Raw genomic sequence first — 23,126 nt, 5'->3', positions numbered from 1 at the left:
GTAGATAGAGAGAAACTGTTCCCATTGGCGGAAGGGTCAAGAATCAGAGGACATAGATTTAAGGTGATTGGCAAAAGAACCAAAGGTGACATGAGGAAAGACTTTTTTACATGGCGAGTGGTTAGGATCTGGAATGCATTGCCCGAGGGGGTGGTGGGGGTAGATTCAATCATGGCCTTCAAAAGGGAACTGGATAAGTACTTGAAAGGAAATAATTTGCAGGGCTACAGGGAAAGGGTGGGGGAGTGGGACTAGCTGAATTGCTCTTGCCAAGAGCTGGCGTGGACTCGATGGGCCGAATGGCCTCCTTCCGTGCTGTAACCTTTCTATGATTCTATAAGAGTGTTCCAAACTTCTACCACCCTTTGCGTGTAGAAGTGTTTCCCAACTTCACTCCTGAAAGTCCTGGCTCTTTTTTTAGGCCCTAGTCCTAGACTCCCCAACCAGCAGAAAAAGTTTCTCTCTATCTACCCTATCAGTTCCCCTTAATATCTTGAAAACTTCAATCAAATCACCCCTTAATCTTCTAAGTTCCAGGGAATACAACCTTAGTTTGTGTAATCTCTCCTAATTTAACCCTTGGAGGCCAGGTATCATTCTAGTAAATCTACGCTGCACTCCCTCCAAGAGCCAAACATGAGCCTGTCTATTGAGCAACAGTGCTTTGGCGCTAAATCTGACCGCCGTGTCAAGGCCTCAAAGCCTGCTTGAATCTGTAATTGGCCATTTGCAGGCTACAGACCTCTAGTAGATGTTTCAGATGCCCTAGTCATGTCATATAATTTGACCATTTATTGATACACACAGTTTGCCCATTTATACTTTGAGTGCTTTTCTGAGGTGCAACTTGTACCTTGCAGAGTCCAGCTGCATGGATTTGTTGTGGAGGGGAAAGGTTCAGTAGTCCCCCCCCCCCCCAACTGTGTGATTTGCCTACTTTGATTTTCAACTAGAAATACAATGGGGGATAAAAAAGAAAGTCTTGCATTTATATAGCACCTTTCACGACTTCAGGACGTCCCAAAGCACTTTCCAGCCAATGAAGTGCTTTGGAAGTGTAGTCACTGTTGTGCGATGGTCACACCCACGATTTCCAGCTGGGCGTCACTGGAGAGCAATCAGGAGCAGAATTTGTAGCAAATTTTTCTCTTCCCCAGCCCAGCAGTGTTGTGGCCAGTTGTGCTCTTACTGCTACCTAGGCTGAGACCAAGTAACCCAGTGCAGATTAAGTCACTCACCAGCTGACACATTTGTCCACTAAAGCCATTGGGGGATCTATGGAATAAAGCTGTTCTAATGTGCACGTTTTGCTTTTTGTTTTTCAGAGAATCCGGGCAACCGTGAACAGCCAGGAACAGAAGCGATTGCTAATGGACCTTGATATCTCAATGAGAACTGTGGACTGTTTCTACACAGTCACATTCTATGGAGCTCTGTTTCGAGAGGTAATGAGAAATATTTAATGGAGATTTTGCTGGAGGGGAAAGGGTAAAAAAAATGCAACCTTTCAGCTTGAAAATGGAGGTTGAGAATCTTGTTATAGATCAACGAAAGCATCATTACTCTCCCTTCACCTTTTAAGAGAAGGAAAAATTGCTCTAAATGAGCTTACTTTGACTTTTGTGATTGATGTCTACTCTGACATGGCAGTGAAGGGCAATTGTTTAAATCAAAATAATTTTTTACTTCATATTTTGTAATGGATGCATCAGGCGATCTGATATTTCATAGCTGATATCGTCTCAGTACTCACATACCCCACATTGCTCATGGTGCTTTGGTGAACGTTCTCAAAACTCTAGTGCCGTTGCAATTCTTTTTTTGTCATTAATGTGCAAAACCATCTTTAGCACAAAGCGCAATCTACTCCAGTACTAATATGTTTGCCAATCAGTACAATTTTTCCCTGAGGGGATTTTGATTCTCAAAAGTTGAATCCAGCTAGTCTTGGGTTTAAATAATCTGTTTTTAGGTGTTAGTTGAGGGATAAATGTTGGTCAAGACACTGGGAGAACCCCCCAGCTCATCTTCAAATAGTGCCATGGGATCTTTAATGTCCACCTGAGAGAGCAGATGGGGCCTTGGTTTAACGTTTCATCCGAAAGATGGCATCTCTGACAGTGCAGCACTCCTTCAGTAGTGCACTGGGAGTGTCAGTCTAGATTTTGTGCTCAAGTCTCTGGAGTGGGATATATAACTGGTTATATAAATGTTAAATAAGTTAAAGACATTGGCATCTTGTAGACTTTAATTAGACGGTAATTCCTTCCATACTGTCAAAGGAAGCAGAAACTCAGATCAGCTTTTTAAATACTTCTTTTCCTCACTCAATGTCTCCACCACGAGATCAAGCTGGACTCTTAGGCCAAGGCTTGCCATGGGATCCGAGAATAACAAAAGCCTTGCCCTACCAGTAGGTAATCAGAATCCTTTGAAACACAATGGTAGTTTATTCAACGTAGTGGAAAAAGCACGATGGAAATGTTAAGATGTTTGCGTTGGTCTTAGTGTTTGTGTAATTTTGTTTATCTTTTTGTTTTCTAATTTCAGGGTGATGTGTGGATATGTATGGAACTAATGGACACCTCACTGGACAAATTTTACAAAAAAGTGATCGAGAAAGGGAAAGGAATCCCTGAGGATATTTTGGGAAAAATAGCTGTGTCTGTAAGTTTGATGCTCTGATGGATACTGATTTCACTGTCCAATTAACTATTGCATCTAGAGGCCCATATTGGTGCCATGGTGGATCTTCAGTAGGCCTAGATGAGGCTGTTTACCAACTTGTCCAATGCATTTTTATCCAATGACAAACTCAACTATTTAAAAAAAAAGTTACAATTGTACCCTGTTTAAATAAATACGCTTGTGGATTCTTCACATGCAAATCATTAAATGCCTTTGGTTTGCATGGCTCCCTTTGCCACCTGAGTTCCACAGTGGATATAGTTCGATATATGCTGAGCAGTTCTGCTTTTTCTTGCATCTCCTAAGGCTGCTTTTTGGCAATGAATTTTGTGTTGATCAAGGTGCTCGGGAATGGAACATCCAGTTCTACTCCAACATTGTTTTTTTCAAGGTCAACCAGGTGTCTAAAAACAATGGAGACCTATTGGCATGTTTAACAGTCTCCGACCCAAGCTATTGAGAATTTTTTAATGTACAATTTCTATTTTCCTAATGCAACATAATTACGGATGAGGAAGGGACTCTTTAATCTAATTTTGGACCTATATTCCCAAAGCTGTCCACCACTGGGGTTTTCCTCATCTCACGTCTGGGTCTGTTGTCGACTAATTGATAGAGATTGATTGCTATGATTAGACACAACTCCATTATCATTGTATCATGTGACTACCAGGATGGAAGTACTCGAACTAGATAGACCTTGGTCTTTCTTTGTCTAGTGATTCCTATGTCCCTAATTTCTGTTTAACTCTTGAGGCACGATTTCAAAATGCCGGCGGGATGGCAGCAGGGGGGGGGTCAATGGACACGCGGGTAACGCGAAAAGAAAATCTTACCGTTCCTCTCGTGATAGAGACTTAATTGATGTCCCTTAACGTTGTTTCCGGGTTTGTCGTGCAAAAGCTGCGCAGCGGGCAGACTGCGCACCCGCATGACCTGCTGTCAGCTGGAGTGTCTGGATTTAAAGGGCCATTGTACCAACGGCTTTTGCTGGAGTAAGGAGCAAGCGTGCAAATGGAGCAGCAGAGGGGCAAGCTAGCTGCAAGATTCAATGATGCCTCACTTGAGGTGCTGTTGGCCGGGGTGAGGAGGAGGAGGGAACTATTTTACTCGGCCGACAGGAGGAAGTGCCCTGCCTATGTCACCAAGAAGGCCTGGCTCAAGGTGGCAGAGGAGGTCACCAGCAGCAGCAACATCTGCCGCACTTGGGTCCATTGCAGGATGCTAACTAGGTCAGCAAAAGTGAGTACACTTACTTATTCTCCTGCATTCCGTGTTGCACATCACCCATCACCCCCCAACCCCCCCCCCCCACCACATCATTCTGCACTGCCAAGACTACTCCATCACATCACTCCGCACACCCACTTAAGGCTCATCGTCAACTTACCTGCACTTCCTCACCTCCCCATTTGTGACCCCCCCCACTACCACTCACCCCAATCCTGATCCAATGTGATGTCTCTGTCTCATACTCACCCTCTGATGCAATGTTTTCATGGTCAGCCTCACCCAAAGCAATGCATTCATCGGCTGACCACTTCACCCTCCCTCACTCTTTCCTTGTAGGGGAAGAGAGCGCAAAATGCATGCGAGAGGGCGAGGACTGGAGGGGGACCACAACAAATAGTGGTCCCCTCAGAGGCGGAGGAGGAGGCCCGACAGATCAACCACACCCTCGAGTGCCTGTCTGTCGGGGATGCCTAGACTGGCACCCCACAAACGTCTGGTGACACAACTTTAACATTCATCACACACAACATGAATTGATGTTAACAATGCTTGGCATATTGAACACCTCAGTATGCTCATTGCAACATGACACGTCTGCGTTGATGCTTAATATTGCCTTCTGTTCTATTCCAGGCCCTTCAGCGACCGAAGTGACGGGAGAGGGCGATTCCTCAGAGGAGCTCCCGGCCTCTGAGGGCGCACCATCACATCTTAGCGAGCCATCCACCAGCGCAGATACTCACACTTCGTTGGGTCCTAGTAGTCAGTTAGTTGGGTTGGTACCTGGTGAGTCACCACACACACGTGAGCACAAGAAGACACTGGTGGCAGGGGCAGCTGTGGAGTGTCTGCGTCGGTGGGCGCACTCCTCTCCAGGCTCTACACAGCTGGGCGCAGATGCTGAACCCCGGGGGCCATCCTTTAAAAGGAGAATGATCGAGGAACAGCAGCACATTTGTGAGGTACTGGAACAGGAGCCACGTGCACTCTGCACAATAGCGGTGAGGATGGAGGAGTCCAACTCCTGCATTAGTGGAATGGTGGCACAGATACGGGAGGGAATGTCTGGGATAGTGTCTCAGGTAAGTGCGGGAATGTCTGCAATGGAGAGAAGGCTAGCCTCCGTTGAGTTTCAAGCACGCCTCACAAATGAGTCCATTCAGGCCCTGACAATGGCCATACAGACTCAGGGTGAACAACATTCGTCTCACAAGACAGAAACTTTTAAACTGGGCTTCCAAGGCATCACACATGTCCTCTAAGCTGTTGTCCAGCAGGGTGGTAGGGTGATGTGGGCCTGGCCCAGAAGAGGGACAATGGCGAAAGGGGACATGGAAGTGGGGACACCACTAAAAGCATCTCACCCGTTGTCCCCCCTTAACCAGTAACTGCAATGCTGCCTGCTCTGCAGGTGGCAGAGTCTGCCCCTGCACAGGTACAGGTGGAGCAGCCTTTGGCGGGGCCCTCAAGGGTTCCAAAACCCAGAGGGCGTAGGCCAAAAGCATCTCAACAGTAGGGCATGAACATGAGCAACCTGCCGCTATCTCTGCTACAGCCACAGGGGATGCACCACGTAGAAATTGTAGGAAGCGAAAGGCTAAAGTTTTGTGATCACAGAGGGTATGCACAAGGGTGTCTGACAGACTGTCATGTTTTTCATTTATATTTGTTTTTTATTAAATTCACATTAAATGTTATCATTCTCATCACTACTGCCACATCTTGCCCATTCTTGACTGCCTTTTGTGATAGCGCCCTTTCATGTGCTTCATCATGAACGGTGAGACTTGATGCCATCCAGTGGGTGTAGGTGTAGGTGTAGTTGTAGGACTGTTTTGTGCGGGGCGGGGGGATCCCGCTGGTGTCGGTGCTGCTCTTTCCAAGACTGGACTATCCTCACTTTGCAGAATCGTTATGAGAATCGTTCAAATATTAGTGACTCCCTGGCCTCTCCAGCAGCCAGGTGAGCTGCTGCTCTGCCGATGGGTTCCTCCTCCTCCTCCTCAATGTTGATTGCAGATGTGGATGCTGGATGAGGGTATGGGGCCTCATCAACCGGTATCACCCTCTGTTGCGCCATGTTGTGCAGGACACAACAGACGACTATAATCCGACCCATTCTCGCTGGTGCGTATTGAAGTGCTCCCGCAGACTGAACCAGGCACCAAATCGCATCTTCAGCAGTCCTATTGCATGTTCAATTACAGACCTGGTGGTGATGTGACTGTCGTCGTATCGACGCTGTGCCTCGCTGATGGGGTTTCTCACTGGTGTCCTGAGCCACGTGTGCAGGGGGTATCCCTTGTCTCTGAGGAGCCATCCCTTAAGGCTGTTTGGTGTGTGGAAGAGGGCTGGGTTGTTGGATTCCCTCAAAATGAATTATTCATGGTAGCTGCCAGGGAATCTGACACACGTGAAGAAATCTTTTCCGGAGGTCACAAACGAGCTCCATGTTGATGGAGTGATAACCCTTTCTGTTGATGAATAGTCCTGGCTCGTGTGGAGGTGCTCTGATTGCTATATGCGTGCAATCAATTGCACCCTGTACCCATGAGTAGCCAGCCACAGAGTGGAAACCCACTGCCCTCTCCGTCTGGTTGAGGTCATCCATGGGGAAGTTGACGTAGTGGGACGCCCTGTGAAACAATCCATTGGTGACCTGTTTTATGCACTTGTGACACCCCGGCGATATCCCCGGTTGCGCCCTGGAATGATCCGGAAGCGAAGAAGTTGAGGGCAGTGGTCACTTTAACTGCCACAGGCAATGCGATGCCACCAGGCCCAGCCCGGAGCAGTTCGGCATGAAGGAGGCTGCGGATGTCTGCGACCACCTGGCGACTCACTCTGATGCTCCATATGCACTGCTCCTCAGAGAAGTCCGGGAAGCTGAGCCTTGGTCTATCAACCCTCTGACGAGGGTCGTGCTCCTGCAACGTCGCTCCCTCTGTTGTTCCCCTCTGTGCTCTTGCGCAGGTCCCTGTGGTGCAGCACTGTGTTGTGGAGCTGCAAGTGGCAGAAGTGCACGCCGTGCCTGGTGAGGATGGTGATGTTGCTCGTCCTCGGATGTACTCGTGAATGCAGCCATCGCGATCCTGATGTCAGCTTGAGGGGGTCCAAAAAGTAGTTAAATATGTGTAAACAGAACAATTCTGAGTGTGAACCAAGAATTTCCCGTCTAAACACACAGAACTCCAAGCCAAAAGTTTGTCTGAGAACTGAGTGCCCTGCTGCAATTACTCACCTTTTGTCCCCATCTGTCAAACAGGGATTTAAATGTTCAAATGGCTGCCGGCTGCAATCCGCCTAGTTTCCCATAGCGTGCTTCACACAGCACAGGAAAGACGTTAAGGCAGCGTTGAAACTGCTTCCCAGCATGATTAACTACATTAATGAAGATTTCAAGTACCTTAAGTTGTTTAATTCCTGGTTTAAATAGTGTCCCGCCGGCTTTAATTGCCAGCGGGACATCCGGGTCTGTGAACCGCATGCACCCAGATGGGTCTGGGTTGTGTGCGTTTTTTCAGCGGGTTGGAGCCGGGATTCCTTCCCGCTCCGGAAATGCCCGATTTTGTTTGCCCCAATGCACCCGGACTTCAAAGATTAAAATCGTGCCCTTGATGTTTCAGGAAGAAAGTATTTCATTGAAACATATAAGATTGTGAGAGGGTAGATGCGGAGAGGCTGTTTCCTCTGGCTGGAGAGTCTAGAACTAGGGGGACGTAGTCTCAGGATAAGGGGTCGGCCATTTAGGACTGAGATGAGGAGGAATTTCTTCACTCAGAGGGTCGTGAATATTTGGAATTCTCTACCCCAGAGGGCTGTGGATGCTGAGTCGTTGAATATATTCAAGACTGAGATTGATAGATTTTTGGACTCTAAGGGAATCAAGGGATATGGGGATTGGGCAGGAAAGTGGAGTTGAGGTCGAAGATCAGCCATGATCTTATTGGCAGAGCAGGCTCGAAGGGCCGTATGGCCTACCCCTGCTCCTATTTCTTATGTTCTTATATATAATTTTACCCTAGTGTGTACCTGCATCGTGATTCAGAAGGGCTCATGTAACTAATTTTATCGTGGTAGCTTAGCAATACCTCAACATACCACAGATTAATTTGTGAGAACTGCTGCAAGCATAGAGTTTAGTAGCAAACAGCACGACATGCACTTTATTCAGATTGATGTCTTGATATGGTATACTTTCCGACCAGTGTTGTATCTGTACGAGTGCTTAATACACTTGTACAAAGTCCCTCTGGGGTTTTTAACATAGCCTTTATATTGATAAAGTAAACAGGTTAACACCGGTTTAAAAGAGCACATAGAGAGATTTGGTACGAGCATGTTAAGCATTCATACGGGAACAGTGCTAGTGGGGAAAATAAACCTCCATAATTCTGTGTGCGTGGGCTCCGCAGTTATGAGAAGGGAAAATTTGCAGGGATATATTAGTTGAACTGTTAAGATATACTAAAATGCTGAAAACTAAATCCCACTGTCTGATGTTAAAGCCCTAACCGCAGCCAAGAAATGATTTTAAACTGAATGCAAATTCGCAAACTGCTATGGTGGGATTTGACTTTACACATGCTGGATTATTAGCCCAGTAACATAACCACTATGCTACCATACCTATGTACAGACTGGGGATCGAACCTGGGACCATCTCGATCCGTATGGCTCAGTTTCACATTGGACAGTCCACTTGCCCATTGAGCAATCGGAGAAGCCCTAAAATTACTAGCCCGTACAGTGATCGAGCCAACCACCTTGGCGTTCCTAGCACCACGTTCTAAACTAACTGAGCTAACCAGTCCAGCAGTTACATAATATGCAATTGTTTCCACCCTGCTGGTTACTTACCCGTCAAAGTGCTTGTTTACCTTCAGGTATATCCCGTCAGAAAATGTCAGTTCAAATTAAATTGAGATCTGCAGTTAGATAATATCTAGAGCCAGCACTGTTCAGAAAAAAGTGTTTCCTGGTTACTCTTGATTTCCATCTCTTGAAAGTTTCAGAAGAAAATAGCTTGGATGTGTTGAGCTCTGCTGGGAGTTACTCCTGAGTTTAGAGGTCAAATGCTAACATGGTTATGTAATCGGTGTTGAAGAACCGCCCTTGTTTGGCCATTGTGTTTGTGTGTTTGAACATCTTGGGAGAAGGTTTTCTCTGCTCACTATTTATTTGTGGCAAAGTTGTGAATGCATGTATAAAAGAATGAATCTGCCAACACTTAGGGAATTGCAGTGGTATCTGTCTGAGTTCAGGTTACATGGAACTTCCAGCACATTACAGCAGTGCCTTGTGTCTGTGCCACATACCATTTCAGAACTGCAGAGTAATGACGTACATGAAACTGCATTTGAAATGGTGTCTGTGTTTGTCTGAACTTTCAGGACCTAAATAGAATATTGGCCTTGGAGGGAGTGCAGCGTAGATTTACTAGAATGATACCCGGACTCCAAGGATTAAATTACGAGGAGAGATTACACAAACTAGGGTTGTATTCCCTGGAATTTAGAAGATTAAGGGGTGATTTGATCGAAGTTTTCAAGATATTAAGGGGAACTGATAGGGTAGATAGAGAGAAACTATTTCCACTGGTTGGGGAGTCTAGGACTAGGGGACATAGCCTAAAAATTAGAGCCAGGACTTTCGGGAGTGAAGTTAGGAAAAATTTCTACACGCAAAGGGTGGTAGAAGTTTGGAACTCTCTTCGGCAAATGGCAGGTGATGCTAGCTCAATTACTAATTTTAAATCTGAGATTGATAGATTTTTGTTAACCAAAGGTATCAAGGGATATGGAGCTAAGGGGGGTATATGGGGCATGATTTTAGCCCGGATCCAGGAAGGGGGCGGGGGGACGGGAAACCCGGACCTATGGATGTAAGGACGTCGATTTTTTTTTTGCTGCTTTCTCACCCGACAGACCAGCCTGATTGACAGGCTGACCTCAGTCGGACGGGAGAAGAAGAAGGAAGAGGACGTGATCAAGTAAGTGTTAGATTCGGGGGGGGGCGGGGGGGGGGGGGGTCACAGGTGGGTGTCAGTCATGGGGGGAAGGGGGGTCAGTCATCGGGAGGGTCATCGCGGGGTCGGAGATCGTGGTGGGGGGTCAGAGATCATGGTCGCTGCAGGTAGGCTTGTTGGGCCTAGGGGAAACACTCCTGTTCCTCCGGGCCCACAAGCTGTGCTGTAAAGGTGCTTAGCTGCAGTTTCAGGCCTTCTCGCCTCCTCTCACGTGGCGTGAAGGAGAAGGCCGAGGAATCCAGGCCCCCAGGGGATAAAATCAAAAAAGCTTTGAAAATGGAGGCCTGCAGCCTCCTTAAAAGCTTCTAATGCCCGACTCGCCTCCAAAGATCGGGTTGGTTTCCCCCTCATCCCGCCCCCGTGAAAACCAGAAATGGGCGGATTGGAGATGGGTTTTAGATTTTTGCAATTGTTACTGCCCCTGCCCCAAACCCACCTGTTTTTCCAGGCTAAAATCATGCCCATGGAGTTAGGTCACAGATCAGCCATGATCCCATTAACCGAACAGGCTTGAGGGGCTAAATGGTCTACTCCTGTTCCTATGTCATTTTCTTCCTGCAAAATTCATATAATGTGCATCACTTTTAAATATGTCTGTCAAGCATTTTAAAAATAGTTAATAGGTTTTTAAAGCCATTAGCTGCTGCTTCAAGAAAAAAGCGAGCAGATCTAAACTCTTCAGGGGTAATTTTGACTTTGTGCGAAGGAGTAAGACGGGTGATAGCGAATTGGCCGCCCGTTTTACATCTCTTCCGATGACTTCAATGGAAATAAAAATTGAGAGAGATGTAAAATGAGCTGCCGATATGCTATCACCTATTTTACACTCCCACAAAGTCACAATGACCCCCTTCCTCTGTTGTTAGCCCACCCTCTTTAACCTCCTGTATTTAATGCTGTAAAATCCCAAAGTACTAGTTCTCCCCTGCATTGCTTCAGGGGTTTAAATGGATAGTTGATGCACTTAACAAGCACTACTCTGCTTTACTTAACGTGACTCCATATTGTTTGGCCTGCTTTGCAGGTGTTGAGAGGCATATTTTAACGCACCTACTGATATCACTAAAATCAGGTGCTGGACAGCTTTCCTTCTCCCACTCAGAACCTAAAGTCGCTCAGCAATCCATGATTAGCTCATCAACTGCCGACAAACAGAAAAATATGCATCATAAATGCTGCATTGCAATGACATATAAGTTGTCTCCGGGTGTGACAAAAAAGTGCCATCACGTCACTTGCTTGTGGTGAAAATGTCGCATGGCTGTAATTATCTCCTTGGTAACAAAGATGGCGCCTCTTTAAAATGGAGGGGTATGTTTAAGGGATAAAAAGAGGAAAAACTGCAAATGCTGGAAATTTGAAATGAACCAGAACATGCTGGAAATACACAGCAGGTCAAAGAGAAAAGATGGGTTAACATTTCAAATAGCGACCCTTTTGTCAGACCAGTCATTAGTTTATAATGTTTAATAAAAAAAATTTCTGTGATTTTACAGAGAAAGGAATGTGTACACCTTTTTGAAAAGTCTGCGTAGTATTGTTGACAGTATTGCAGTACGTATGGAAAGTCAAGTTTGATTTTGTGATTATTTTTTTTTCTTTGCAGATTGTAAAAGCATTAGAACATTTGCACAGCAAGCTATCTGTGATTCACAGAGGTAAGTGCTACCACTTCAGACAAGAGGCAATGGGTGAAGCATGTGGTGTTCAAGTCCATTAAGGGCAAAAATGTTCACTGCAGTAGGTGGCAGCCAGGTGCTTTTGTAGCAGCAATGGACTGTGCCATTAATTTGGAGTTTTTATAAAAGCTTTTGAGTGGCACCTGCAATGTTTATTAGTCATTTTTCTTTCTTTCCTCTGGTGCCTTACAGCCACAAACCAAATCCCAGCCTCTCAATGCTGCCATGCAGCTGGTAGTTAGAGTTGTGTTAAGGTGGTCTGTATTGACTATCTGACTCTGTTACTGTGGGGAAGGATCTGGCCAAAGCATGGTACCATTCTGTGACAACTCTTGTGTTATCACTGCACTGAAACACCGACATACTGCTCAATTCAAAATTACACCTTTTACCTGCTTCCTGGAGTTGAGGAAAGAGGAGAGTTAATGGAAACTTTTAGAAATCAAGCCCAACTAAAGCTGCAATGTCCCATAATAGCCTCATCCTTTAGATTTTAATTTCAGAATTGAAAATAGCTCCCGTTTCAAAACCATTGTTTAACTTTGTAGCAGGCTGTGAGAGCAGGACACAAATGCTCTGTGCACTATAGCATTGATCTTTGCTCTTTGCCTTTGATTTTTGGTTCTGTGGTAGGTAGAACCAGTAATAAAGCGTGGGAATCAGTGCTCTGAGTAGACAGACTTTGGCTGATTATCAAACAGAATACAAAAGATGTGCACAGTTGGCGAAAGTGCCTGTAATATTTCCTTTTGAATGAACAAAATCCTCTTGCAAAATGTGTATTGATGCATCTTGCTGTTGCTTTTTCGGTATTTAGGTTAAATAATCTACTCTGGTTTAGTGTCACCAAACATTCCAAGTGGATCTCATGTCCTGTACAGTCTGGAGTGTGCCTTTACCTGGCCAGTATCTAGGTAAACAATAACAAGACCCAGGGGTCAATATATTCTCCTGATTTTAAATAGGTCTGTGATTTGTCCCACATTTCATGAAATTTCAGTCCTAATACTTACACAACACTGACATTGGATTACTTTTTCCCACCCCCCTCTTCTCAGGCGAGCATATTGATACTGAAATAATTATCTGTGTAACTGGTATTTCTCACTTGTTACCCTTTACAGATGTGAAACCTTCAAATGTTCTTATCAACAAAGAAGGGCATGTGAAAATGTGCGACTTTGGCATTAGTGGGTATCTGGTAGACTCTGTTGCCAAGACGATGGATGCAGGCTGCAAACCATACATGGCTGTGAGTAAAAACTTGGAATTATGTCTCTCTTATCCTCCAGTGTTTATATCAGCCAAGGTTGCTGTATGTTTTTCAATTAGCTTTTGTACTCATCGATGTGCTGGGTGTCAACGCTGTGGATGGGACACTTGCCCACTTGGGCATCAAATGCTCTCAGTTCAGGTGGTGTAAAGTAAAGCTCCTTCTGCACTGCCCTAGCAGTGTGCCCTAGCCCCAACCTCCGTAGAAGACCCCCCCCCCCACCACTTCGATGTGAATTTTCCATTTTTCACACTGGTCACCCTTAAGGTTATGTAAGAATAAACAATACTTGTATTTATAGAGCACCTTTTGTGTTGAAATGTTTCTTAAGTGCTTTACATAGTGATTGCTATGTAGGATAAGGTTACCAGTTTAGTGTTTAATCAATTACAGGTGGTTTGCTGCCGTGGATCTGTGCCCAATATGACCTGTTTTTGGTGGCACATGGCATCCATGAATCCAGGAGTGAGAAGGGAAAGTTGTGAGCCTTGATACCTTCAAAAATAAGAGTTAGCCCTACTGGATTTTGCAGCTTCAGTCAGAGTTGAGCTCTAATGGTTCTGTAACACAATTCACGCACTTCCTTTTTCAATGGTGAGGGATAATTTGCACCATGCATTCCTACCAGTTGATCGTGGTGTGTGTGTTTATTAAATTTACAGCCGGAGAGGATTAACCCTGATCTGAACCAGAAAGGTTACAATGTGAAGTCTGATGTCTGGAGTTTAGGAATCACAATGGTATGTAAAGAAATCAGCCAGTTTATTAATGGAAAGATTCTCGGGTTGCATTCCCAGAATTTCTTCTCTTACAAGATCTTAGGAAGTTGTATTTACAGTGATGAAGACAATATTCCCCCTACTCCCCCCACTTCAGCTCCTCTGACTCCAACAGCAAAGAAACTGAAATACAGTCAGGGATGAGAACAGATCATTTGGCTCATCAAAGCTTGTCCCTCTAGTACCCTTTCTCCCATCCCATTTTGAACACCCCTTATGTCTATAACTTGCAGGTTATCCCAAACATCTCTCACTCAGTATGAAGTTCTGCCTAGTATCTGTTTTAAAATTTATTTTTCATTAAGTTTGTATCTTCTAGTACAACTAACCTAACATATAACTGGGTTTGTCGTATTGATACATTTAATATTTTATATATCTTGATAAAGTACCTTCCATTAATCAACTTCTCTTAAACTTTTTAACTCTCATCTATCCTTATAGCTCTTCCACTTCACAGTAGGCTTAAAATATGGCCATGTGGATAAATGCACTGTCCAGTCTAGTACTAAGCCATACAGATCAGAACGCCAATGCTTTGATACCCTGTCTGTACTGAGCTAGGGGATCTCAGCCAGGGAAACAGTCAGAGCACTACACTTTTTTCCTCAGCATTCCTGGTCTGGGAAAGTCAGGATTCTTGCTCCTTTTCACCATCCAATCACTGCTGTTGGATGTGCATGGATGAGGAAAGGAGCGGCTAGCCTGTAATTGAATAGCCTGCTGATGCTCATCAGCTAGGCTCAGACATGAAGAGAGGCCACTTGGATTAGGTACAGGAGGGCTGCAGTGGAAGAGGAGAGACAAAGGGTGAAATAATTGCCCAAAAAAATGTAAATCCTCTCTGTGATCTCCATGCTTTCAAACTCCATTTCTTCCTGACCAGCCTTGTTGGTTCTGTGAGTACTTTGACAACATAATGAAAAGATGCTTGTCACGTAGGTAAGATATCGTGGAATGGTAGCTGCTGATATAACAAGAAAGGGCTGTATTATTAAATTAAAGGGTCCATTTCCTATCAGAGATATGAGTGCAGTTAGACTGCTGTTGCTGTCGCTAATACATGTACCAGAGACACCTTTGCTGGTAGGACAAAGCCCAGAGTGGTGGCTTGTTTTTTCTGCAGAGTTGCAGTTAATTATTCGATTCGTGTATATATTAAAAAAAAAAGGATTTTAATCTTTTAATATTGCTGCAGATTGAATTAGCAATCCTACGATTTCCCTATGAATCCTGGGGGACACCGTTCCAACAGCTAAAGCAGGTTGTGGAAGAGCCTTCCCCACAATTACCCGCAGACCGCTTCTCCAAGGAGTTTGTGGATTTCACAGCGCAGTGGTAAGTAAGGCTGTGAAGTATGTGAGCAGGTTTAAGTGTCACTTCTTGCCTTGGGATTTTTAAACAGGCCAGACTATAAAAGTGAGTAAATCCAGTTCTTGTTGCTTGACTTCTTGGGGGAGGCAACGTCTAATTATAAATAGAGGGGGGGGGGCAAGTTTAGTGTAATATTTCACAAATATTAAATGTCATTGTTTTTTGTTTTTTAAATGAGATGACCAAGTAAGCTCCTTAAATACGTACAATCAATTACACTTCATGGGCCTTTCCGGTTTCAAATTTGCTCGAGTTCTCTGGAGAAGGTATAGTTTGATATTAAAATTAATTTTCATCTCTTAAAGCAAACTTGGGGCGAGGAGAGAAGTAGTCGTATTGTTCGTACTAATGTGAAAATATTATCACCATCAATAGTTCCCAAATAGTGAATTGATTATAGGTGATGTTGCTATGATGACTTAATTTATTCTAGACATATTTTTAGCATCGGTGTTTCTAGCTACTCATAGGTGAGCTCTCGCTCGTTCTATGTTCTTGAGTGTTGACACGTGCCCTGATATCTAGATATGTTTGCTGGTATACCCAGGATAATAAAGAGAAAACCCTTTTGTTCACTTCCGCTACTGGTTCCAACCCTTGTCACCAAAAGATCCTCATGCATTCCAGAAGTGGCAGAATAACCCTGCACAAGACCTTGGTTTAGGATTTAAAGCCAAATTAATTTACTAAACAACAACTACTTGCATTTATACAGCGCCTTTTAATGTAGTAAAATGTCCCAAGGTGCTTCACAGGAGCGTTATCAAACAAAACTTGACACCGAGTCGCATAAAGAGATATTAGGACAGGTGACCCAAAGCTTGGTCAAAGAGGTAGGTTTTCAGGAGGAGAGAGAGGTAGCGAGGTGGAGAGATTTAGGAAGGGAATTCCAGAGCTTAGGGCCTAGGCAGCTGAAAGTATGGCCGCCAGTGGTGGAGTGATGAATATCAGAGATGCGCAAGAGGCCAGACATGGATGAGCACAGAGATCTTGGAGGATTGTAAGGCTGGAGGAGGTTATAGAGATAGGGAGGGGGCGAGATAGGGAACATAACGGAATTATCAGTGTGAAACAGCATCATGCCACCCCATGGCACATACTAGCATTATTAATGTTGAGATATCCAATTCTGATTTTATTCCTGTTCCTCCTTTTAGTTTAAAGAAAAACCCCATAGATCGAATGAACTACATTGACCTTATGGTGAGAAGTCCTTCACTTCTGACATTTGCATTCTGAATGTGTGGGTTGCAATTACCAGTCTTATTCATGTGTACATTTTCCTTTTTTTTCCAACAGGAACACCCCTTCTTCAAAATACATGATGCCAACGAAACAGATGTGGCCTCCTTTGTAAAAGAGGTTTTAGGAGATGACCCTATCTGACGTCTGAGTGAATTATAAATACAACATTGATTCCTTTTTTGTTCTCACTTATCATCCAATGGGATTTCTATTTAAGAGTGAACCTAGTTATTAAGAAGAGGCAGTTGAGTTTATGGCCGTTTGTGCAAGTTGCTCTGTGCCAGTCACAAATCTCTGTGCTACACTCAAAAGATTCTGAGAGGCTTTTGTTTGCACCTTTGTGACTAAACCTAGGCTGACACCAGCTGTAACATCCAAAAGCAGGACTTGCTATTTATACGCAAATCCAAACCCAGATGCACCTCCGTTGGGGGTAAGCGGGGAGGAGAAGAGCCCAGCTATTGCCTCTCCCAGTGCAAGCCTGGCCTGGAGATGATATGGTCTTTTGTCCCTGTTCCAGACCATGTTCTTTGCTTCTCTCTATTAGGTTAACATTCAATCCAAGCCCAAGTAGCCATAAACTCTTGGTAATTCCACTCCCGGTCAGATTAGCGTTGGCCGTTTGTATATATTTAAGTGAAAGAGTCCTGGTTGTAAAGAACAGAAAAAGAAAAAAGTTCTTATTTTTGACAGACACATATGCTCTTGATTATATTTATCTTTTTTTTTGTTGTTGCATGGTTTATCATTCTGAGTGTGACTGATGGGGCTTAAACGTGTAGCACTTCAGAAATCTGCAAGGACCTTGAAGTAGACCAGTTACTGTGAAAACCAGCATAATTAATACAACCGGCTGTGAAGAGGTGCACGATTTAATGGCAATCCTACATAGTAAATGAGGAAAGATCTCCCCAGACAATGTAACTTGCACGGTTACCAAATTAAATGGTGTCTTAAGGTTGGTGTTTCTTCTTGTGATGGTGCCAAGTTTTCTAATCTTGGTAACCTGTCCCTCGCCTCTCAAAACCATCCTTTTTTTTGTTGAATTTAACAATATGTATTCACACAATAAGTAATTCATCTTGATAGCAATCAGAACATCTGGGTCAGGGCAAATTATGTATTTCAAAAATATTATGGCAAAAATTTCCACAAAGGAATTCTGGGGCAGCATGCCATGTTGTGCTGCAGAATAAAGCGATGAGGGTTCATTCCCTCTGTCCCCACACGGGAGTCACCTCACACCTTGTGGAGGGAAGTGCTAAGTGGAGGCCAGATGCTTCCACATGCCACGGAAAATAGGAGGACGGGTTTGCCCTCAGGTATTCCAGCACACTCCCTATTCACCCACGTTGGTGTAGACTTGGCATCCAGTTATCTAAATACTGTGTGATGTACAAGGGTAAAGGAGATGGGGGGTTGTTGAAGTGCAGCATAGGTGGGGAGTGCAAAAAAAAATGTAAGAAAGAAATTAAATAAAACTCCATGGTGACCTGCAAAATATACCTCCCTCTCCTTCCCCAATACAATATTGGAATGGGAACAAACTGGATCCTAACCTCCTTCAGGAATTGAAATTTGGGATTTCCCAACTTTATAAAAAGATGTTCGGAGGTAATTGGGAAAGAGTCATTCCTACCTCATCACTCTTGTCACGTGCGCCATTTTATTGCGCCAAGCTGTGTTACGTCTGCTCCTTGTTTTATAAACGTTGATAAGTGTTTCGAGGTCCTTGCAGAGTTTATATAGTCCTTTGCACTTTAAGACCTACATCGAGAAGCCACTGACTGGGTACATTCTGTGAGGAGCTGCCATTGTTGTGCTGCCTTTTTCATTATTTTTCTGACTGCACAAATGGTGGCTGCACGTACTGTAACAGTGCTGTAACGTGATAAAATATATGCAAATCAACATACAATGGCCTGTATAAACTGTGCAGAAGAAAAATCCCTGTTTTTAAGCATACTTTATAACTCACATTGGTGTAATGTGGAAGCTACACAACTATACTTCAAGACTTTTTTAAAAAAAAGACAGATGCAAATTTATACAGCAGTCTATTGTTGGGAATAAAACAATCTCAGACCATTGAAATACATCAAGTAGAATTTAGAAATACACTGCATAGCTCCCTCGGTTACTCTGTTGTTAAGTGCACTGCCCAGTGTGGAACTGAGCCAAATAGACTGGGAAGATCCCATGTTCAATGCCTGGTCTGTGCTGAGTCAACTAATCGCAGCCAAGGATGGTGATGGGGGCGCCATTTATTATACAGTTGAGTCCTTTTAGGAATCAGTGCTCACAAGTTCATGAACACTTTTTGATATTAGCTTATTAATATGCTACAGTTATGGGGTCTAGGATGGCTCAGAGAATTTATCTCGTGGGTACTTAAACCAGGATGGTTCCAGGCCCGATTGCCATGTTATGCTGAGTTAACTTATTGCAGCAGAGGTGCTGTAATTGGCCTCAGCAGCTCTGGGGTTCCACAACTGATGGCTTTAGGGTGACCTGTCCTGGAAATGTGAATGTGTGAAGATTGGGTGAGGGCAGGAAGGCTCGACTGTGATACCTCTGCAGTCAAATAACCTGCCAACACTCACCATCAAGGCTCACACTTGGGTGAGATCCTGGAAGGTAACTGGCGCCTGTAGAATCGTACCCCCACGAGTCAACAGCCTAGAAATTGGATCTCAATCCCAGTGCAGGCCACGCTGCATGCGTGTACTGAGTACTGAGGCGGGTGGCATGACTGCGGCAAGTTGGTCCGCGGCCTCATTCGCTTATCACTGGCGAGTTGCGGCCGCTTGGGTGGGGGGAAGGTGGCAGCAAGATCAGCCAGCTCTAATAACCGATCGAGGTCCTTAGGAGACTCCGGTGGGGGTGAAGCGGCAGTCAGAATGGGGCTCGAGCGGTGGCTGGCAACGGCCCACGGGTTTAATGTGGAGCCAGGAGGAGCACACCTGACGTCCCTTTACGGACCACTGGTTTGCCTACTAAACACCTGAAGAAACTGAACGCCTCTGCAAGAGCCTTACCCAATATGGCGGGCAGCGCACTTCTGATGTGGAATGAGTGCCGCCTGCCATATTGGACCCATAGGCGTCCGTTGTATGCCTGTAAAGCGGGAGCAACGCGATCCAATTTCTAGGCCAATGTCTTCAGGAGATTAGAAAGTAAAAATAATTGTCGCAGTCTGCTATTTTTAATATAGTTTGATTCCCAATGATATTATTTTATACTTAAATTAATTCAATTTACCAAAGTAAAAACTTTTTACAATTCTACATGGGGATTTAACTTTAACGATTGGACTCGCATACAATTTCTAATGTGATTGCTGCTGAGCTCCTCAGTATAAGCTTGTGTCACACTGAAATGTCCAGACTGGACATCCTGGTTATTGTAAATGTCAATTAATTTTCACCAGTTAATCTTTGACACATTTTTGTCTCCATTGGTTTTAAAGGTAATCAATTCTGGGAAATTGTGTAGAGCTTTACATTTTGAAAATATACTTGAAGCTTCACCAATATACACTTATATTTTGTACACTATAAACCATACAGGTATTTAACGTGGCTGTGTCCAGCTGTATATAGTTTATAGTTACTGAAGTAAGAATGAACCTTTTATTAACTTGTAGAGGAATAATTTTACCTGATTTTCAGCTCGGAAGTGATAGAGTAAAAGTACTTTTACGTAAGATTTTTATTGAATTTTTTTTTTAGAAAAAAATTCTATATTTTTGGGGCCCTAGGTTTAATATATGCTCAGACTAGGAAATTCCACAGTCCAGATTTGCAACCATTATGGATTAGTGCAGTGTTTCAGGCGTCTGCCTACCTCAAAGGTTATCTAACACGTGGGCATGTGTATTCCTAATGGTTTCTCTCACATTAGTCTGAATATATAGAATAAAGATTCTCATCCGTGGTGGGGGAGAGGAGAAAGACTACTTTTTCTGACGGTCAAATTGCCACCAAATCAAAATGTCTTCTAGCCAAAGATCATATTAGAGTGACCACTGTGTGTAATGTGCACACTTGATGTGGGCTGGATATAGTTACCATTTTGAGACTTGTATTTTTGTTTTGATGCATAATTTAAAGTTGTGGCCAGTGCATGTTGTCCTCTTCTCTCTTCCCTCTCCTCAGGCTACGCAGCGTTTACATACTGTATGGAGTTGAAAAACAAAATCTGGGGGCAGTTTTAACCTAACCCACCCGTCGGGAAACTGACGGGATCGGGTGCGACCCTGGTTTTACACCCCGCCCGATTTTACTCTCCACGGACTTCAATGGAGAGTAATATTGGGCGGGGCATACAACCAGCGTTCCACCTGATCCCATCAGGTTCCCAACGGGTGGGTTAGGTTAAAATTACTGCTATTATGTCTCCAGATCGAGGATGGTAAATGTGACGTGTTGGAATTGGTGTGAACAGATGAATCTGTTTGCTCGGGAATGAGCAGGTAATTTGTGATGGGAAGAGTGGACATGGAAAAGGTTCTGTTTGTACACTTTTTTTTGTTGGATCCCGAGCTTTTTGTTTTGCCGGGGTCGGGGGAAGAGTTAGACATTGGATTGTGTGATTTGCGCATGCCTACGTCAGCTAGATAAAGATTCTGTTTTTATTACTCAGAGGGCAGAGAAGTTGTTGGTTTGCCTGTCACAACCATTGGAAAGGCATTTGAATGCTGTGAATACACAGCAGGTCACTGGGCATCTGCAGGAGATGGTGGACGTTCTGGGTTTAGTCTTGGAACTCAAGACACTGAAGGCTCCCAGCTGAAGCGTTAATCTGTCTTTCTCTCTCAGGTGCTGGGTCAGCTTGTTGCACATGTGTTTTTTAAAATTTCTGCTGGGCTGATTTCACTGCTCATTATTTCACCTCTGCTGTTATGTCACCCAGACACAAATGGAGGATCTCTCATTGACCCAAGGGATTGTATTACATTTGTTAGCATTATTACTGGAATCTTATGTTCAACTTGTGGCTTTGTTTCATGACTGAAAGGTGGGCAAGTTTTAAACAAAAATATAAATGTGCTTTATGTTTTGAAAACACTATTTGCACAAACCTCAATTTGCAGAGCAGTTAAAAATGTTTTTAAAATCAAAATCATGCATTAAATGATGTATCGAATATTGTTAAACATTCTTTTAATATTGACAATTATTTCTGATCACCTCACATGAGAATAAAAGGATGATGCCTTAACAGACCCTTTCACCAGCATAAAACCTACCAATAGGGACAGAGCCCCTGAATGTTTAGGGAATAAATTGCTGTGAATTGGCAAAGTAATGTCCCATGAATGAAGTTGCATGCTGGTGTTTCCACAGTTGGGCAGATGCCTGGTACACAGGCCTTCAAATTGCTGTTCACTATATTGAAGATAAGTTGTGAGGTTGAATCCTTGCTCATTGGCATTTTTTTTTCAGTCACTCTTTTAAAATATTAATAGGACATAGGAAGTTGGATGGGCAGTTGACCAAAGACTCGGATGCACCATCTGATATAGAAGTTTATAATCTCGTTACATTATGCTTTAAGGACCTAGGAAGTGGGAAGAAATGTTTTCACTGGCAACAGATTATACGTGGATTAGGTCCTGGCCCTGTGGATTCACAATCTGCAACCCCCCCCCCCCGAAATATAGTGTTGGGCAGTCCCCACTTAGAAGCAGCCATGAAGTCCAGCACTTGAGGTACAACAAGATTTTCATTAGGATTATATGATACAGAATGGCCAAGCAATGGCTGACCCAATGATGCCAGGTGTGAAAAACCAAGGATATATCCATTAAGATAATTTTTTGCAACCATTATGAACACCATGTCAAGAGTCCTACACAGGTTGAGTACTGGTCTCTTAAAGGAGTCTACCCCACCCTTCTTTTTCCCCAATGTACAGTCCTCTTAACTACACAACACCCCATTTTTTTTCTTCCTTTTGCTAAAATTAGAGTATACCGAAAGTCCATGAGAAGTTCCATTTTCTTCCTTGTCCAGAAAATCTGACAAGAAATTCCCTCGACTGCTCAGTAAATGCACTGTTCCATCTGGTACCGAGCCCAGTTTCAAGTCCTGGTCCGCGTCGACAGGCAGGCTGTGATAAAATTGGCCTCCATATTCCTGCATTAGGGAGGGGAAGAAAACACATTCAGGGCTGCGCTTTACATAATTTTTGCTAGATGCAGTGTAGTGAGAAATACCACTTTAAACCAGCACCTACTTATTCTCTCAAAATAGCAGACAGGGAAAATTATCCCCCCCTCCAAAACAAGTTTCTAGAGCTTGTGTACAGTAACACACTCTGGAGTCTGATCCAAGGATGAAGCCATTGGAGGTTGAAGGCCGGTTAATAAACTGGTTGGCCTTTGCTCAAGTGTTCCACTAGGCCAGTTATGGTGCACAGTTCATGTCGATGCACAATAGCTTTCGGCTTTGCGTTGAAACAAATCGTGCAGTGTAATTCAGGTGTGAAGTCCACCTTAGTTGAAATGTGAGCGCACCTCCAGCGGTCACTCTGTTTGACCTTTGCACCCACTGCGGCATAGCCACCAGGCTGGTGCAAAGCCAAGTTTTTGCTAAGTTGCTCCAGGGAAAAGGTTTTTTTTTTCCGTTGGCAGAGAGCAACACGGGAGTTGGCAGTGCAGGTCAGACCTGCCGAACCAGCATGTTTCTAAGCAGGGACTGGTATCTGTTGGTACAGTAACACCCCTCACCCACCCCCCACCAAGTGTCACCTCAGCTCCTCCATATCTTGGTGCATTGTTGTAGCCTGCATGTAATATACCCAAAATGTCTTCAGATTCCCCC

At 44.1% G+C, this 23,126-nt stretch overlaps 1 protein-coding gene across 1 annotated transcript in view; it reads left to right on the top strand.

Annotated features, from left to right (window-relative positions):
• LOC137308515 (dual specificity mitogen-activated protein kinase kinase 3) overlaps window positions 1–22,235 on the top strand; it is a 34,697-nt gene extending 12,462 nt beyond the window's left edge. The window contains exons 3-10 of the mRNA XM_067977171.1: window positions 1,326–1,445; window positions 2,551–2,667; window positions 11,556–11,607; window positions 12,753–12,880; window positions 13,564–13,641; window positions 14,879–15,018; window positions 16,212–16,257; window positions 16,354–22,235. Of these exons, the coding sequence (XP_067833272.1) occupies window positions 1,326–1,445; window positions 2,551–2,667; window positions 11,556–11,607; window positions 12,753–12,880; window positions 13,564–13,641; window positions 14,879–15,018; window positions 16,212–16,257; window positions 16,354–16,440 (768 nt within the window). The 3' untranslated portion in view covers window positions 16,441–22,235. The remainder of the gene's footprint in view (window positions 1–1,325; window positions 1,446–2,550; window positions 2,668–11,555; window positions 11,608–12,752; window positions 12,881–13,563; window positions 13,642–14,878; window positions 15,019–16,211; window positions 16,258–16,353) is intronic.
• The last annotated feature ends 891 nt before the right edge of the window (window positions 22,236–23,126 follow it).

This window comes from Heptranchias perlo, unplaced genomic scaffold (genome assembly GCF_035084215.1).
Source record: "Heptranchias perlo isolate sHepPer1 unplaced genomic scaffold, sHepPer1.hap1 HAP1_SCAFFOLD_1322, whole genome shotgun sequence".
Lineage (NCBI taxonomy): Eukaryota > Metazoa > Chordata > Chondrichthyes > Hexanchiformes > Hexanchidae > Heptranchias > Heptranchias perlo.
Note: the sequence above shows the minus strand (reverse complement) of the source record. Positions and strands in the feature narration are given on the sequence as shown.